The 17,875-nt window shown below is 46.4% G+C and overlaps 1 protein-coding gene across 1 annotated transcript in view; it reads right to left on the bottom strand.

The window, feature by feature from the left end:
• Positions 1-17,867, bottom strand: part of CCDC3 (coiled-coil domain containing 3) — a gene marked incomplete at its 5' end in the record, with an annotated part of 37,202 nt that extends 19,335 nt beyond the window's left edge. The window contains 2 exons of the mRNA XM_027901444.1: positions 16,392-16,566; positions 17,539-17,867. Of these exons, the coding sequence (XP_027757245.1) occupies positions 16,392-16,566; positions 17,539-17,867 (504 nt within the window). The remainder of the gene's footprint in view (positions 1-16,391; positions 16,567-17,538) is intronic.
• Between the last annotated feature and the right edge of the window lie 8 nt (positions 17,868-17,875).

Below are 17,875 nucleotides of genomic sequence, written 5' to 3'. Positions count from 1 at the left end.
GCTCTACAGTGTGTTTTACTGCATTTGATGGGGAACTTTAAAAGGCTCCTGTTCTGAAGTGATTTTAGAGGACAACCTTCATATGGCAATGCTTTTTCTTGCCCTGACTCTTTAGCTACAGTATAATTTGGGAAAAGGGTGCCTTGGACAGCTTCTGACCTTGTTCTCAAGGGTTCAGATTTCCTAGTAAACATGACTGTACATGATTTCCTATAACCCTAAGGAGGGGCTTAGGTGCAAGGATGCTGAATTCTGCATTATATAGCCCCCAAAGCCGCATTTTGCTGCTAGCCAAACTAGAAAATAACACACTGTCCAGTATGGGGAAATGAGGGCAACAAGAATCAGTTCTCTTTAAATCAGATTACATCTGACTTCCCGTATAAAATTGTTGAAGTCATTCCTTATGCTCACCAAATGACTTCAGCAGGTGCATATCTTTCCTAGGAAAGAGATCCAACCTCTTTTTCAGTGATGGAGAGTCCGTCACGATCCCTAGCAAACTAAAGATTAACGATGTACTTAAAAAAAACCACTGTGTTTAACCTGGGTTATATGGATGCAAAATGCTGACAATTTTGAGTTGCAGGTCAAAAAAAAAAAATATTTAAGGCAGAACAGTCCTGGTTTGATTTCTGAGTCAGGAAATCCTCTCTGTAATTGCAGTCTCCCAGGTAAGTCTCACTCCCCCCATGCTCCCACCCACACCACATCCAGGTGTTTAAGGAGGTTCTGCCTTCCTCTCCAGAGAAACATGGTGGCCTCTAGCAATGGCTAATTACCACTTTGCTGATTGACAAAGCGCCAAAGAGTTAGCACTGCTCGCTCCATAACTGATAATTACATTTTTGTCAGGCTGCCAAGGTCCTCGCACACACCTGCGTGCTGCCCACATGGTTGTAACAAAGAGATTTATAATAATTAATTATAACATTCCAAGCACACATCTCCCCACCCACTTCCAGCAGCGGCATGTAAATGCAGTGATGGGCATGTCTAATTTCCGCTCCTTGTTATGTGGGTTCACAGCGTTAAAGTCAGCTAAGAATGTCTCCTGTTTGCATCCTTTGAAGCTTCAATTAATTTAATTCTGGGTAAGGAATCCCACTTTTTTTTCTTCTTCTTCTTCTATTTTACCCTGGTTATTTGTTCACGCCTTCCTGACTAGTCTAGACAGCCCCACCACTTATGATTTCCCCGAGGTGGACACTTTCCAAACAGTACAGCTCTCCTCCCACAGAACACGGGCCAAGCTTCACAAAACCAAACCTCTTCCCACGGATCACCATTTCCCTGGCTAGTCATTGACTTCCAGAACTGAAGAGGTGGGAACTAAAAGCCTGCAAGATATTCATCACCTCCAGTGTCATTCTCAGTTTCCAAAGGCAGCTACTGTCCATGGAACATTCCCCTGAAGCTGCATCTGTCATTCCTACCCCCATCCACTTTGTGCTCATCATTGGGACCTTCCAAGCTGCTAACACTGATGAGCCCCTGTTGTGATGCTCCTCTCCCTGGTCTTCATGCTGCCCTTCTGTGGGAAAGCAAAAAGCCCCATTGAAATTTTCCTTCTCCCTGATTTGCTTCTAATCTGTTTTGCATTTCATTCTTTCTTTTTTTTTTCCCCCCTCACCATATTCTGGTTTTACATCCTTCTCAGTTTTCACTTTCTCTCACAGGTTGCTGGCACTGTTGACATTCATCTGCACTTAATCTTCCTGGGGTTAAGTCTTACACACAAATATTTTCTTTCCCTGTTGGCACTTCCAGCAGTCTAGGCAAAACTTTGAAATTTCCCTGTGGCAATAGCAGTGGGAGGTCCCAGACAAGCAGGGAAGGGGCTTTACTCCCTCTTTTCTCATGGACTTGCATTGCAGAGCATTAGTGGTAGCTGATTCCTATCCAGGATAGGGCGGAAACAATCTTCTTTAAAGCTCAGACATCAAGTGTATTCTGTAACCTTGAGTCGTGTGCTGTGAGAGGGTATAGGATAGAGGTCTGTGCAATCACAAGTGCCACAGAGAGATTAAAAAGAGACTGGCAGCATCGTCCAGCAGAGAACTGGGAGTATCAGATGGTACAGTAGGAAACAGGTCGAAGGCAGTCAAAAAGTGGTGATTGTCAAGAGGAGCTTTATGAGACAGAAATGGACGGGAAGTCAATTGATACATAGAAACAAATAAATATATGGAAATTACTTCACCACAGAGATTCCTTCACCTGAAAACACTGGAGGCTGGGAGAGCATCAGCAAGAACCACCACATACCTTTACCGTCTTCTTGCACTCTTGCCTGGATACCTTTAGATTTAGATATTTGTTGGTATGCTGGGGGTCTTGGGGGTGGTGGGACTGGGGAGAATGCTGTCAGTCTTTTACTTTACTTCCCCAGAAGATCACTACTTTGCACTAATTCAGGACTTCTGATATTGAAGCACCTGTCAAAAGGACTCCTGTACCCCACCCTGCTGTTGGCTGCAGCACTTCAGTGTGTTATGCAATGACATTCAGTCTTTCCTCACATTTTGAGATGGATACTGAAGTAAACAAACTCCGTTCAACTAATACTTAAATACACCCAACTAAGAAGCCAATCTAAACCTGGAATATTTATACATAAAACATATAGAAATAAATAGGTTCTATCTGTAGTGTACACTTGAAGTCCAAGTAGAAAAAGCCCTAAAATCAATGTTGAAATAATTCAAATAGCCCCCTGTAAAAAGGCTGTCTTACGTGACGGTTCCAACAATGTTGAGTGGATTAGAAAGATTATTTCAGTTGTTACTGCAAGCTTTGGAGTCTTTTTATGTCAGAGACAATGTTCCATTTTGACAGAGTATTGATAACATATGTATCCTCTTTTTTTTTTCTTTTCCTAACATCATTTTTAAAAATGCTTTTAATTTCATCTACACATTTGAAATCACTCTGTAATTGACCACAGGCTTTTAAAAAAAAAAGGGGGCAGAGGTTTCAAAATTTCAAAACACAAGGAATTGCTTTAAAGCGATGTATAAGGTTGTATTTAAATCCACAAAACAAAACTCAGCATCTTACATACATTCAGTAAATTTTATCCAAAAGGCTTTATAAGCTAGAAGATAAAGACTACAAAATGTGTCATAAGCTCCAGTCAAATTCAAGCCACCTGCTCCTCACAGCAATAGATATGGAAGGAGGGCTCCAGACATGCTGCAGTGCTTGTTTCAAGCTCTGGACTTTTCCAGAATCCACTGAATCTAAACCAGAAGAACTGCTACATCCAGAAAAAGAAGACAGTGAGACAGAGCTATAGTCATGGTCAGGGTGGTGTAGCATAAATGATCCAGGACCACGTCAATCCGTTTTAGACACTAATAAGTTCATACTTATATATGTGGCCAAGGCCAGACCACAATGTGAGCTCAAAGGAGCTCTGTTTCTGCAACTAATACATTGTCTTTGCCCAAAAGACAAGCAGAATCTGAAACCAGTTATTCGCAGGGTTACCCCGAGCACAGGGTGCAACACAGATCATTCCACTCACATACTGTGCTGGGCAAGGATTTCCAAATCACTGTGCTGCTCTAGAGGAGCCAGGAACACCAACTGCAGCTGACACTGAAAGCACAGCTCGGGTCACAGGAGGGACCAGTCTCAACATTTGGACTGATGTCCCATCATGCTTTATGTGCCACGAGACACACACTCATTAACCTGCCTCTTCAGTATCAGTTCATGCCTGGAGAAAGCATCAGTGTCGCAAAGCAAAGGACACACAGATGTGTTTTCTCCGGCTTTTCTGTAAGCGGGATTTCTGTTGGCAGTCCTCATATTTAAAAAGGTATTTCTCATAATTAAATAAAATGAAGTCTGATTCAGCTGCCCACCCTGTCACACGTAGTGCCCCCTGAAATGCCCGCGAGGGGTCCAGTTGTGGTTAGAGAAGGTGGAATCTCAGTGCTGAACAGCAGGTTTCCCTAACCTTTCACATCTCCTGTGGAATCCCAAAAGGCGACAGGTAGATGAGTTGCTTCCATAAAGGCAGGTATCCCTGCCAGACTACTGGAGTCCAGGAGATTCCATTGAGGATAAGTTCTGAAGAGAGGTAATAGAGAGCTCTACCAGAGGGAATGCAATACAGGGCCTGTTGATCACCAATTGAGGGAACTAATCAGCGTTGTCAAGATTGGAGGTAGACTGGGCTGCAGTGATCATGCACTGGAGGAGTTCTCAGACCTGAAGGATACGTGTCAGGCAAAGAGTAAAATCAAGACTCTGAATTTTAGGAAAGCAGATTTGCAGCTCATCAGGGAATTAGTCATATAATCATAGAATCACAGAATCATTTAGGTTGGAAAGTCATGGAATAGGAAGGGCACAGGATTTAGACAAAAAAGTTTACAAACAGAAAGTGTTCAGGCAGTTTTTCCTAATCCTAGTGGGGATCAATCCTGAGTCAAAGAGAATTGTCTGGACTAGGGAGAGCTACAGATGTCATCTATCCAAACTTCTGTAAAACCTTCAGTACGGTACCCCACAATATTCTTCTCTCTAAAGTGGAGAGATATGGATTTGACAGGTAGACTGTTCAGTGGACAAGGAATTGTTTGGATGGACACATCCAGAGAGTAGTGGTCAACAGCTCAGTTTCCAGAGGGACATCAGTGACAAGTGATGAGAAGAGGAGGGGAAGGGGAAGGGGAAGGGGAAGGGGAAGGGGAAGGGGAAGGGGAAGGGAATTTTCTTAGAATCTGAAAAAGAGGAAGGATACTGTCCCTGATAAAAACTGAGAGCAAACTAACACTGCAATAGCCGTGTTCCCAGCTCAGTAGTTCTGGTGTTGAGGCCGACCCAGGGTGCTGCCAATGTGTATGTTAATGTTTAAAGATACATCTGGGCTTAGGAGCAGGTTAAAGTACACAATTAGCCCTGGGCAAGCCTGAGATTTCTCCATTTCAAAACATAGGAAATGCTGTAAATACCATAGCAAATGCAATTACCAGAGCGTGATAAACACCACTTCGTTAGCAGGGACCACAGGAGGCTTCTCCTGTTCCAGACAATTCTGACAATGAGCAGGAACCAGAGGTCGATCCTGAAGTCCAGACACAGAACAGGCAGGCAAATGCCTCAGGGATGCCTCCAGTCTGGGATTTTGTTTTTAGCCCTTCTCTGTCCTGATGCTGTGATGGAAGGGGCCTGCTCCTTCACATCCTCAACATCTGCAATGTGTTTCTTGAGCAATGACTGTCTGTAAGGAGCGGGATGCATTCCAGCGGCTCCAGAGTGCCAGTGACTTGGAAGCATCAGGACATTTCCCATCAGTAGTTCAGCTGCTTCTAGACATGGGTTAAATATAGGAGGTTTTTGTCACTGGATGTGATTTCAAGCCATTTTTATTACAGTGGGAAAGATTTGAGCATAAAGTATCATTTCCAAGACACATTTAATCTATGATTCTGCACCTTTGGGAAAAGAACCAAGAATCACATTTGTTCCCTTGCCCTTTGAAATCAAGACTTTAGAAAATACAGGCTCAATTAGGATTTCAAGGGACAGAGCTTGAAGTGTTCACTGAACTCAGACAAAACGTGCCTGAGCCTAAAATGTTTAAAAGGGCAGAATCCCAGTCACTGATGGTGGTAACAGCCCTTCCCCAGGGTCTTCTTAAAAGTGTTTGTTTCCAGTCCACAGTCTTTTCCCACATCAGCATTCACATCTAGCATGGCTGTAGCTCTCTGAAGAGCTCAGGAAACTTGCAAGTGATTTTTAGAAAAATTCACCTCCAAGTTGTCTTTTTTAATCCAATTGGTGGATGTGGGCTTTGGATGCCCCCTGGTACCTTCTGGAGCTGCTTGGCACAGCAGGGGGGATATAAACCCTCTCCAGAGAAAGTAAGTCACCCTTGCCAGCACAGACATCCAGTTTGAAGAGGAACAAGTGGACAAGGACAAGGTGCTCTGAAACCCTATATACCCCTTCCCAGAGCCATGTCATGACCTATACAATGGATCTTCGTCCAGGGGCAGGCAGCAAAAGAGCAATGTCTTCTTCTGACTAAAAGACCCACCACAATTTTCCAGCTTGACCCAAGCCTTGTAAATGATGGAGATTTCACCACATTACTAGGCTACATATTTTGGTGGATTAGTTCTTCATTTCCTATCTCCTTGAGCTTTTAATTTTATTTTTTTTTCATTTGAATCTGTTATTTTTCCTTTGTCTCTGCTTACAGATGCTTCTCCAATAGCGGTACTTACAGACCAAGTCAGTTTCCTTCCCACAGATAAGTCACGTGCACAGAGATTCTCACTTAAGACATCTTTTAAAGCTCATGAATAAATTCTCTCCCAGGCGTCCCAGACCTTGGAGCTCTTTTAAAGTATGAGCAGGCATTTGGCAGAAGTCCCTCATGGCCACTGTAGCTAAGCCCCTTCCTCATTATCCCTCTTCTTCCACACCCAAAGATGATGCTTTTAAGGTGGAAAAAAGCTTTCCCACTCTGCAGCAAAATGAAGGATTTTGAGTGAATGTGGCTGCTATGTTCTTGCTTCAAAGGCTCTGAGACAGGACTTCTTTCCCCATGTAAAGGGAAATTAGGACTTACAGCATCCGAATTTCTATTCCAATCCTGAGCCACCAACAGTACAAGCTGTTCCTTCACTTTGACTTTCATTCTTTTCTCTCCCCAACTACCATCCAGTTAAGCAACTAACTGAATTTTTTCCACAATAAAAAAAATCTAATTACAAACATCCAGAAGAACACAGTTGTGTTCAGACCTTGTCTAAAGGCTCTGGAAATACAAAAAGCAAGCCAAACAAATGATTGTTCTCTGAAACAGGTGCACAACAAAGACAAATGGAGGCAATAAACTCATTGCATTTAGAGGTAATGAAGAGGATACAAGTCACCATCAACCTGAAGAAGGAAGCCAGACTTCATAGCACCAACATGCTTTTGTTTGAATAAATAACCAAACCCCAGTTGCTCACGTGTCACCCATCTGAAGAAAACTCCTTACACAAAGTACAGCACTCCCTGTGCAATAGGGCTCGAAGTCACGGAAGGGGAAGGAGAAGGGCACAGGTTTTCGACAAATAAGTTTACAGACAGAAAAATAATTTACACAGTTGTTTCTAATCCCAGGGGAGATAAATCCTGGGTCAAAGAGAATCGTCTCCACTGGACTGGGATACAGAGCCCAAGATACCAGCTTTGCTGTTGCCATCTGCAGAATGGAGATAGTTCTCCTGCTTCCCCTGCATGGTCACAAGGATGGGTCATTTTGAGAATAACAGTACATAAATACTAGATTGCATTTTAGTCCCTCATCTTGTCTCAGTATAAAGCACTGCACTGACATTCCTCTTGCAGTAACTACTGGTTCCCTACTGATCTAGAAAATGCAAAAATACTGCAGAACAAGTTCCTTTAAGTGCTTTTAGATCTCAGGAAGTATTTTTTTTGCTTGCTTGCTCCTGAGTTTCTTGGGCAGAAATTCAGACCCGGCTTTCTGGTCGTATTAATTTCCCTTTGTGCTATAGAATTTCATGGAAACTTGCTTCTCCCTCAGTGTATTTTTCCCTACTGTCATTCATTTCACAGATAACTTGGCTAACAGTGGTAGCAGCCTTCTTCCAAAAGAAGCCCACAGATTGGGGCAGCAAAAGGAGGTAGTCACTGCATCAGCTGCCAGAGGCACCTGCAATGATTTGAGCAGCAAACAGCTGCAATTGGTCCACCAAAACCGTATGTTCCCAGTGCCTCGAAACCAGCCACTCTGGTTTGTCACTTCACGTCAGATGCTGCAAGGGGCTGTGTGCTCCCAGGGCCAGTGGCAAAGCCAAGCCTGGCACCTCAAGGCTGCTTCTGGCCGAGCTCAACAGGGCAAGGACACTTCTCCGGGGGAATTTGGAAAGGCACTTGGCTGGCAGAGGCAGGACAGATTTTAAAAGGCTCTGTCTGCAGCTTACATTAGGGACTCGAACTCCTGCTGCCTCAGAGCCAACTTGGCTTGTCATTTGTGAAAATAAACATCAAAATGCATAGGCTGGGAGAAAATACGCCCCAGATTAAAAGATCTCATCTCCCTTCAAGCCGCAGTGGCTGATCTGGTTAGAGGCAGCATTACAGGTGCCCTGTCTGCCAGCTGCCAGATGGATTTTGGTGGCTGTTGATTTTAATAAATGTTCTGCTCCATCTTTTTCTGTATCTATCTCACAGGTGGGTCAGCAGAGAGAGAGAAGTTAAAAGAAAAGACTTGTCCCTGGATTCAAGGTCAGATGGAGCCAGGAACTAAACCAAAGGCTAGATCTGCCTACCATGCCTGTAGGATAAGCATGTGCATCAAAATTTAGGGACCTCCCTCATTAATTTTGGTTGATTTTGGACCAGAAAACTTGCCTGAGACTCACTCTGAATGTATTCCCCAAAACAGCTGGCCTGAACCAAGGTCTGGGAAAATCCAAACAGTGAAGAGCCACATGTAGCCAGCTCAGATGTTTGCTTCCCCCTCCTGTTCCCAACCCAGTCAAAAGCACTGAAATAGTCCCAATGGGTTACTCTGAGCAGGATGTCAGGAGTCATATTTAAGCATCTTCCTGTAGCTCCCAGACTGAGTTAGTACCTCCACTCTCTGAGACTGAAACATCGTGAGACAAGTCTGAATACTGGAGCATGACTGGATCAAAAAATACCCATGATCTTCTTCTTAACCCTGGACATTTTCTTTTTGCCTCAGGTTAATAATATTAATATGTCCACCTTACAAGAACACCAGCCTCAACTCTTCCCCTTGGAGGTCAGGTCCCAGATATCTGGGGAGCACCTTCAGTACCCAAACCTGTGCTGAGGAAGGTGATTTGGCCATGGACACAAGCACTTTCAAGCACGTGTTGTGCTTCATTTCACAGCCCAGGTCCACACCAGCTGCCTCTCCCTGCCAGACAGTTCTTTCACCTTTCCCAGTCTATGTGTGGTAGGATGCCCCCTCTCACTTTCCCACACTGGGCAGGCTGTGAACAGGAGGGAGAAAAGCAGAGCTATCACTCTTGCAGAGAAGGAGACAGTGGACTGGAGTCAGTCTCCTCATGTCTTCCTGTTGCTGCTTTTCCCATGACAGTGTTATCTCCAGAGGGTATGACTGAGAAATCCACCTCTCACTACAACGCTGCAATTCCCAGCCCACCTTAGATGGGGATGCCCAGGGTGGGCTTCAAACTTTCCAGTGCCCTCCCCAGAAGGAGGTATCTCCCACCTCAGCCACTTCTGTGCTAAAGCAGAGGGAATGTGACCATCTCAATGTCACCACCACCTCTCCTACCTACACAGTGCCTTGGCCCCTGGCTAAGAGGCTTCTAAAGGTCAGGGAATCCCCAAAAAAAAAACCTCTTAATTGAGCTAAGCAAGCACTGCAGCAGGATTTGTGTTCAGCAGCACCACTGCACCTCTTTCAACCACATCTGGGCTGGAAACTCCAAGGATGTTTGGAGCATCCCTCCAAACAGCCTTTGTGTCTCTCAATGTGCAGCGCTCAGCACACAACTACCAGCTGCCTCTGTGGCCACCAGCAGTTTCCCACCCCTGTGGCAGTGCAGGAAACCACACAGAGAGCCAGAAAGGTGTCCTGGGGCTGGGGTCAGATGCCTGTTCACCACCAAGTTCATGTACAGCAGCAGATAGCGTTGTGCCACGAAATGTGGAATGATTTAGTGCATCTGGCAGAACTTCATTAGAGTGTGACTCTGGATAATTAAAAGCAGCCTGGAGCCATGTGGGTCTCCATTCACTGCCAATTCCTGGAAAGATTGCTGCTTCGCCCTTCAGAGGAGGCAGCAGTGTACACACACACACATAGCCCTGGCTGTCCAGGCATTTCCTTGCTTGGCGGGCTGGAAACCGGATATTTTTAAGGATATTATGTACTTGGATGTGCCTGAGACATAGTCAGAGAGAGCTGTGCTTTGCAGTAATCTGCACTACTTGATAGGCAGAAAGTCGGTCCAGACACGTGCACCAGGGGTGCACCAGGGGCTGTGACACTATTTGGGGCTCCCCTCACATCATCCTGTACCTGTGTTGGTACCAGGAGGGTGCATCTCAGCAGTCCCCCACCAGTCTTGGCTGCCAGTGGGGACAAGAGTTCAGCTGGGGGGGGAAAAGCTCCTTTTTCAACCCCGAATTCTGACTGTTCATAAACGAGATCAAATTCAAGGCTCCCATGCTACATCAGGTCATCCCTCCTGCATTGTGTATGGCAATCAGCCAACATACCCCCCAGCAGAAATAAGGTGCCTATAAGAGACAACCAAAAAACAGAGATATTTCCCCATTTTCCTCCAGGGAAGGGCTGCTCAGAACACCTTCTCTGTGCTGTAAATATGATAAAGGCCATATGCAATGGAAAAATCCCGTGGATAAGACTATTGTGTATTTCTTTGTGATCTTTTATTCTGCATTTTATCAGCCTGTGTGCACGTGGGAAGGCAGGAAACTGATAGGGAGATGCCAATCAGAACTCTAAGAATCCCCTACCACAGCCTGGGCGGGAAGATTTGGAAATGAGTCAATGCCATTTCCATGCCAAAAGACTCTTGAGGATGTTACCCAAATGTATCAACTGTCTCGTGGTCTTCCCTTGTCCCAGACACTTGTCAGCAGTTCTCCATTTCACCTAATATTGCTTACATGTACTAATTAAGCACAGATCGTAGGGAGGGGGTACGATCTGGGTGGGTTTCTGAGAGGAAAACAAAAGCGCTGCAAATCACTGTGAAAACAACCCAGAAGCAACGGCACTTTCTATCACGCTGTTAGGCTGACAGAGAAACAACCCCTCCAACAAATGGCAGGGCAAAAAATGTGCTGTGAAGTGTCACTGAATGAGACCCACTAGAATTCACCTGGTGGTGAGAGCATCAGGGAAGAGACAGGTTAAGACCAATACCAAGCAAATGTGTTGCTGCCTACAGATGGACTCAAGGATCCGACCCACGTGGTTGTTGCTGAGACACAAGTAGTTCTGAAACTATTTCCTCTGCTTCCTCAGAGGAAGAATGCCATTTAATTTAGTTTTTGCTTTGCATGTAATACCAAGGCCATTTATGCAATTGCTTTTCTCACCCAGTTCCCTCTTCAGCTACTCCAAAACCTTGCAAGTGTCCCAGTCAGGTCATCAGGTTGTTACAGCAGCCAAAGTGCCACCTAAGAAGAGATCCAGGCTCAAAGATGCTGAGCAGATTTTTGCAGACTGCCAGGCTAACCCAGTAATTACCTTGCTTTTTATTTGGGACACCGACTACTCTCATAAAAGCTCTATTATTACCCAGATAAAGCTCTGGAGGTCTCTCATAAGGCACATCCTTTCATCTAAATCAATTGAGGTAACAGCATGATTGTGACTCTGTTCCTTGAGAGGAGACAAGTCAATGCACGGAGAGAAACTTAATAAAAAGTATAATCTCCCCCTGCAATCTCACTGAGCTTAACTGAATTTATTGGGTTCCTTAATTTCCATGGGCTTTATCTCGGTGCTAGGGCTCTCACTGTTGCTCATGACTGGTTGGACACTGCCATTATTCTCTTGTTATGATGCAGTTGGGGTCATTTTGCAATGCTCTTGCATGAATAAAAGAGGAGACCAAAAGACCACATTTCTCTGTCAACCTGTTGATAAAACCAGGAGTTAAAGCTCCCCTGAATAATAAATATTTACAAATGGTATTACACACTTCTATAGCTCTTATTGACACCACACCTCAAATGACTTTGGTGTAATCTTTCCTGTGCAGGCAGGGTAACCAGGTCTTCTTTATGAGATCACACAACTCTGCAGAAGGCCAAGTCAAGAGGAGAAATTACAGCCCCTAGACGTGCATGAAAAACTCCTCGGGGGGGGCAAGATTTCAATCCCAACCTGCTGCATCATCCCCAGCTTTAGCAGCAGGCACTGTGAGAGATAAAAACAACAAGGAGGGTTCCCACCCCCCAAGCTTGAGCAAGCAGAAATCAATCCCCTGTGTGTAAAAGAATATCCTTTATCACTTCAGCCATGTGAAAAGTTTGTTGTGAGAAAGAGATATTGGAATATGCAGATGCCACCTGGTCCTTTGGGATTTTCCCATTCTCCCTCTCCATCCACTGACCACGTGGGCTCCTTTAGAGCAAGAAAAGGTCACAAGGCTGCTCACTAAAAGTACCAGCAATGAAACACCAGCACTGCCAGCTGCACAAGAGAATAACTGGGTGGCATGCAGGGGTTTGTGAGAAATGTTAGGAATACTGAGGGAATCAGGGGGGAAAAGATAAAGGGATGTCTGGGGTGGTTTCCTGAGGCAGGGGTGACCCAGAATCTGCACACTGGCAGGCACAGGACAGCCTGGCACGGCCACTGTCACATTTCACAAATCCCTTGATACATCTGCAGGCCTTTCCTCAGGGATTGACAGGAGATACAGGATAAAACATGGAATTTTTAAGAATTTTAGTTAGGTTTTTATTGCTGCTTAATTATTCCTTTCTTTAATAAAAGCATCTTAATAAAAACTGCTGTCTGCAAGGTTCCCTGGATCGGTGAGTAATGCATTTCTCCTGGGGTCAGAGGTGGGAAAAAACATCTAAAACTGTAATCCCAAAAGGGAAGAAAAAGTGTTTCCTATGTTATTGTTATCACCTTCATGAAATTCAGCTCTAGGATCGAAACAAACCTGATATTCAGATACTTTCAATGTGCTGCAAGGAGCCCTCACTCTGCAAGAAGTTGCAGCCACTCATTACAAACTCAACTCCAACCCCAAGCCTGGTGGGACCTTCATGTTTAAGCAACAATCTTGTAGAAATCACTACAGCAATGAGATGGAGTAAAGTAGGAGGCCTGCAAAGATCACTAAGGAGCTGAGATAAAAGTCAAGATGGAGCTCAGTTAATTATTGCTTCTGCAAACGCCAAAGCCAAAATGCAAGTGTCAAAAGAAATGACAGCAGGAGCTATCGTTGCTCTCTGGAGTGGCCGTAACAAGCACCTGAGTGAATTTATGAGGTTGTGGGGTTATTGGAAAACTGTGGAAAGCAGCATCTGGCCCTCAGCCCAGACTACAAGGGGCTTAAAAAGGCAGCTGCAATTAGCTTCCAGCAAGAGCAGCAGGCTCAGGATGAGGAATGTATTATCCCCAGTGAGATGTGCCTCGGGTCTGGCCTCCTTTCACCACATGCCATGGGGCTTTCCGAAAACTGGAAGGGTTTGCCTGTGAGGGAGAAGGCAGGTGGCACATCCCAGTGCATCAAAAACTTCCTGCACGTCTCTTTGCTCTCTTTTGCACCATCAGACACGTTTGTTGGAAGGAAGAAAAAGAGCTGTCAGGATTTTCCTCCTTTCACCCATTGGGATAACCCCGACAAGGCTAACTGCAACAAGGAGCACAGCAGAGAGAAGAGGGCCAGCAGGAGGACAGCATGTCAGTGGTCAACTGTGGGTCACCTGCTCTGTGATCAGCTCAGGAACACCCTGCAGAAGGGACCTTTTGCTGGGAACAGCATCACACGAGGCAAAGACACTCATCCATCATAGGGCTCTCCCACATCCTGGCTGAGCACTCCAGAGCTACAAACATGAATTATTCGTTGCAACTGCACAGAGTTGAAGCCTCCTTTGAAATGACCACCCCAGAAATATATCAACACCAGGGCACAGGGCCATAAGCAAATACAGGGATTCAAAAAGTCTTTCAGAGTATGGGACCCAGCTGTAAACAGGAGATTTCATCCAGACCTACTCGGGCCCACTGGTTTTTGACAGAGCTGCTTTTTAAGATGTCTCTGCATGCCACTGTTCCAAGACTCACAGACAGGACCCTACCTACTAACTCTGGAAATGAGACCTTCATTTCAGCTTCCTTCTGCTCTGAGGATCTCAACATTTCCATCTCTTCTCTCCGACTGCACAAAACATCCATGACATATTTTAACTAATATTTTTTGTCAGTACACCACAGCTGGTGAGGTCCCTGACTCCTCACTGTAGCGTGAGCCTCATCAGAAGACCCTTCCCTCTCTGTCCAAGCTCTCCATAACTTGACACCATCACAGAACCCCTCTTCGGATGTGCCCAGGCTCCCAAAGAGCCTCCTTTTCAAAAAACTTAAAGAATAATGCTCTTAATTATGCTCACTTTCTGTGCCATGAAGCTGGCACATGCCACAGATTTCAGCTTAGGAGCCACCATGGGGCAGCTCAGCTAAGCACATTTGGAAATGGAAATAGTTCACACTGTGTTGGGTTGTGAGTAGACACGGTGCCAACTGGGAAAGCCACCGCTGGATGTAACAAGGCAGAGAGAGAAGCAAAACACCAAAGAGAGAAGCACCCTGGGCATGGACACCTGCACTGGGAAGATCTGGGGAACAAATTCCTAATATCACAGAAGCCAGAAATGTCATCCCCTTCCCAGGCTGGGGCACGCAGGCACCAGGAGCCGGCGCTCGGCTGGGCAAACACAGATGCAGGAGCTGAATGGGAGCACAGTCAGCCTGAACTATTTTTAACTGGTGCAGAGGAAGCTTTTACTTTTCATTGCGAAGGGGAGACAAAGTGTCCATCAGTTGTGCTGAATTTATTCCCTGGAAGGGTGGGTGTTGGAGCATGCAAAGTCCCTGGCCCCGGTCTGTAGGACCAGCAGCTCTAATCCCCACCCCCGGTCTGGTCACAGCTGCAGGGTCAAAGAGAGCAACAGCTGAAATGCACTTTTGATACATGTGCTCAGGGTTGCCCCAACTTACCCTGGGGGCTTCTGCCTTGTGATTTCCATTAAATCTGACTGGCGAGAGTCACTACTGGCATAAACGAGCACCAACCCATCAAGGTCCCCTACAATGAGCTCAGCACGACTAAATAAACAGTGCAGAGGCATCACAATCAGGCACTGGCAGTTGTATCTGGTGGTTCCCCCAATGCCACTTTGCTCCCCTGGAGAAAAATCTGTGGATTTGGCAGCAGCAGCACTTTTACTTGCCAAATCTGTTGCTTGGGGCACTGAGGAGCCTGGGGGCTGGCATAGAGGAGGTAGGGCTGGGACCAGGGCTCTCCGCCTCCCCCTTCTTCCCCAGCCAGGGTTACAGCTCTGAAATCTAATTGTAAGATGACTAATTTTCTCTTAAACATCAATTCCTGCTGCAGTCCCCAAATATATAGTTGAACAGCACTGTTTCCCACTCCCTCCCCAAAATATCAGCAGTGAGAAAACACTCACTCACGGGGCATCCCAAGGAGAGGGGCTGTGTCACCAGCCAGATGGCCACACAGCAGCTCAAACTTTGTATGTTGGCATTCAGCCAGCTGGTGAAAGGAAAGGGCTCAGACAGCCACTGAACTCCCTCCATCCATCTCCCAAACAAGCCACTTGTGCATCTGCTGCCATACATAAACACTGTGCCCTGGGTGAATCCACGGAAGACACAAGCGATGACACCTGTCCTGTCCATCCTGACCTGAAGAGATGCTTATCATGTTCCCAGCTACCAGGGGAAACCACAAAACAAGGTTTGGCACTAAACCAGCTCTCCAAGTACCAATTCTTCAAAAGTACGTGCACATCCAGAACATGCACACACATAACAACAAGTTGCTGCTTTCTGCCAAATAAGTATTTATTAAAATCCTGCATTTATTACACACACTATAGTCCCATAAAAGAGCTCAGAAGCCACTAATAGTGGGCATCATTGGACTTTCCATACTTTCTTCAGGGAGGATTGCCCAGGGGGTGCACTACTTGCTGTGGCCTCCCTTGAAAGGAGAGAGATTTCTTTCAGCTTGTTCAGAAGTAAGTGCTGGCATCACTCAGATGAACTGTGCCCTCATGGCTCAGAATAAATGTGCCCTCAAGAGTCTCTTTTCGCCCAGCTGCTACAAAGACAGGGCAATTAGTTCAGTAGATGTTTATGCTGCTATGTGGAGTCAGGCAAGAATAATCCCTTACAGTTTGTTGTGATCCAGGCCCTGCTCTCACTATATGAGATGAACACAGAAGTACAAGAGCGAAGCTCTGCTCTTGAACATTTCAGCTGAAGTTAAAGAATGGGGTCTAGAGACAGCAAACCCAGGAATGATCTGGGTGCAGTAGGACAGGATTGCAAACAATACTGGTTTTCAACCTATTGCTCATGAGCAAGTTGATACTAAGCTTTGCACAAGTCCCTGGGAAGCTAAAGAGCTAACACAGAGGCCAGCTTTGAAAACAGAGTTTAATATCTTCCCACCAGTGTGTTACCTTTGCCAGTGATACCGCAACCCAAGGAACAGGAAAATGAGGGACCTGCTGCTCTACATTTGTATACATATGTTCACAAAGGACATGGAAATGCCTGTGGCCCACTTAGAAAACAAACACTGGAGAGCAAATAAATCCCTTACCCGGTTATCCTCTTGAATCTCCCAGTCACTGGAGAAGCTCAGCACGTGCTGTGCCTGCGAGCAGTTCGAAAACTGGAAAAGGCTGGCAAACATCCTTCTGTTCTCCTGGGTGTCAGGGAAAATTGCCTCCTGGAAGTTGACTCCGTGCGGCAGGAGGATGTAGTTCTCATCCATTCTGAAACACAAGTTGCACTGTGAGAATGAACAGCACCTTCTCTCCTGCAGAAATCACCCACCATACTTCAGCCTGGCTCAACAAGTGCCACCAAAGTCACACAGACTTTTAGCTGACAAGTGACTCTCAGGTCTCCTGGCACTTAAGTCTCCAAGATGGCAATTTCCACCATGGAGACTGGATCAGGCAGCAGCAGGAATGAACTAACAGGCTGCTACCACCCTGCAGACACCAGTGAAACCCCATAAAGGAGGCAAATCTGTATTTTGAGCCATAGCTCCTACTGAATTTGCATCAATTTGCCCTTGATCCCAGAGTTTAAGTACTCCTTCAAACAATCAGTAAATAACTTCTTTAAAATGTGTTTAAAGATATTACTACAGACTAGACAGCATCAAAATGAGTTTCAGTACGCACCCAGTGTAAGAATACACCGACTATTTCAAAACAAGCCACCGAGTAGTATTTCGCAAAAGCTCTTGTATTGAAAGGTCACGGTGATGGCTCTGTTCCAACATTGTGGTTTATTTTCTTAGTCTTTCGATGAGCCCAAAGTCAGGGTTTGGCTGGGACTCGGGAGAGTAGATGGAAAGCTATCGGGTGAGTATTTGGGGATGGGTTTTACTCTCCGGTGCCAAACTTCGGAGCTGGCCTCCCTCCAGCTCCGTGACCGTCCCGCCGCAAAAACAAAAGCAGCAGCATCCAGGACCTACTCAACAGCAGCTCCCCGTGCATCTGCTGCCCGGCAATACTGGAATATTATGGACTTTTGGAGTTTCGGGGTTTTTTTTTTCCCCAATGAAACTGTAGGTGGAAGCGCAAACCAGCAGGCGCTTGCGAGGGGAGCGACAGCGGGGCAGAGAGAACCTTGCGGGCAGGGGCGGGCGCGCATCTCCCCGACCGGACAGATGCCCTGGAGCCGGGATACGGCATCCCACCCCCTTCCCCGCACCCCCCTATCCCGGGACTCACCGGAGGAAGAAGAAATAAGCGTAGCCCTGCATGACTGTGTGCGAGTGGCAGGAGAAGTAGCCGAGGCCGGTGAGGTTGAGGCGGGAGCCGGCGGGCACCTCCAGCATGCTGCCCCACGCCTGGTCGCACAGCAGCTCGATCTCGGCCGAGTAAAAGAGCCCCCCCGCTCCCTGCTGGGGGCCGCCGGGGGGGTCCCTCTGCCAGGGCAGGTAGTTGTAGGCGCCGTAGGGGTCGGGGTGCAGCGCCAGCACCCGCGCGTAGACGATGATCGCGGCCAGCTCGGCCCGGCAGCCCTCGCTGAGCGGCCGCCACTCGGCGGGCAGCTGGCAGCCCCCCC

This window comes from Empidonax traillii, unplaced genomic scaffold (genome assembly GCF_003031625.1).
Source record: "Empidonax traillii isolate 1590-97213 ecotype Southwest subspecies unplaced genomic scaffold, ASM303162v1 scaffold785:size696563, whole genome shotgun sequence".
Lineage (NCBI taxonomy): Eukaryota > Metazoa > Chordata > Aves > Passeriformes > Tyrannidae > Empidonax > Empidonax traillii.
Note: the sequence above shows the minus strand (reverse complement) of the source record. Positions and strands in the feature narration are given on the sequence as shown.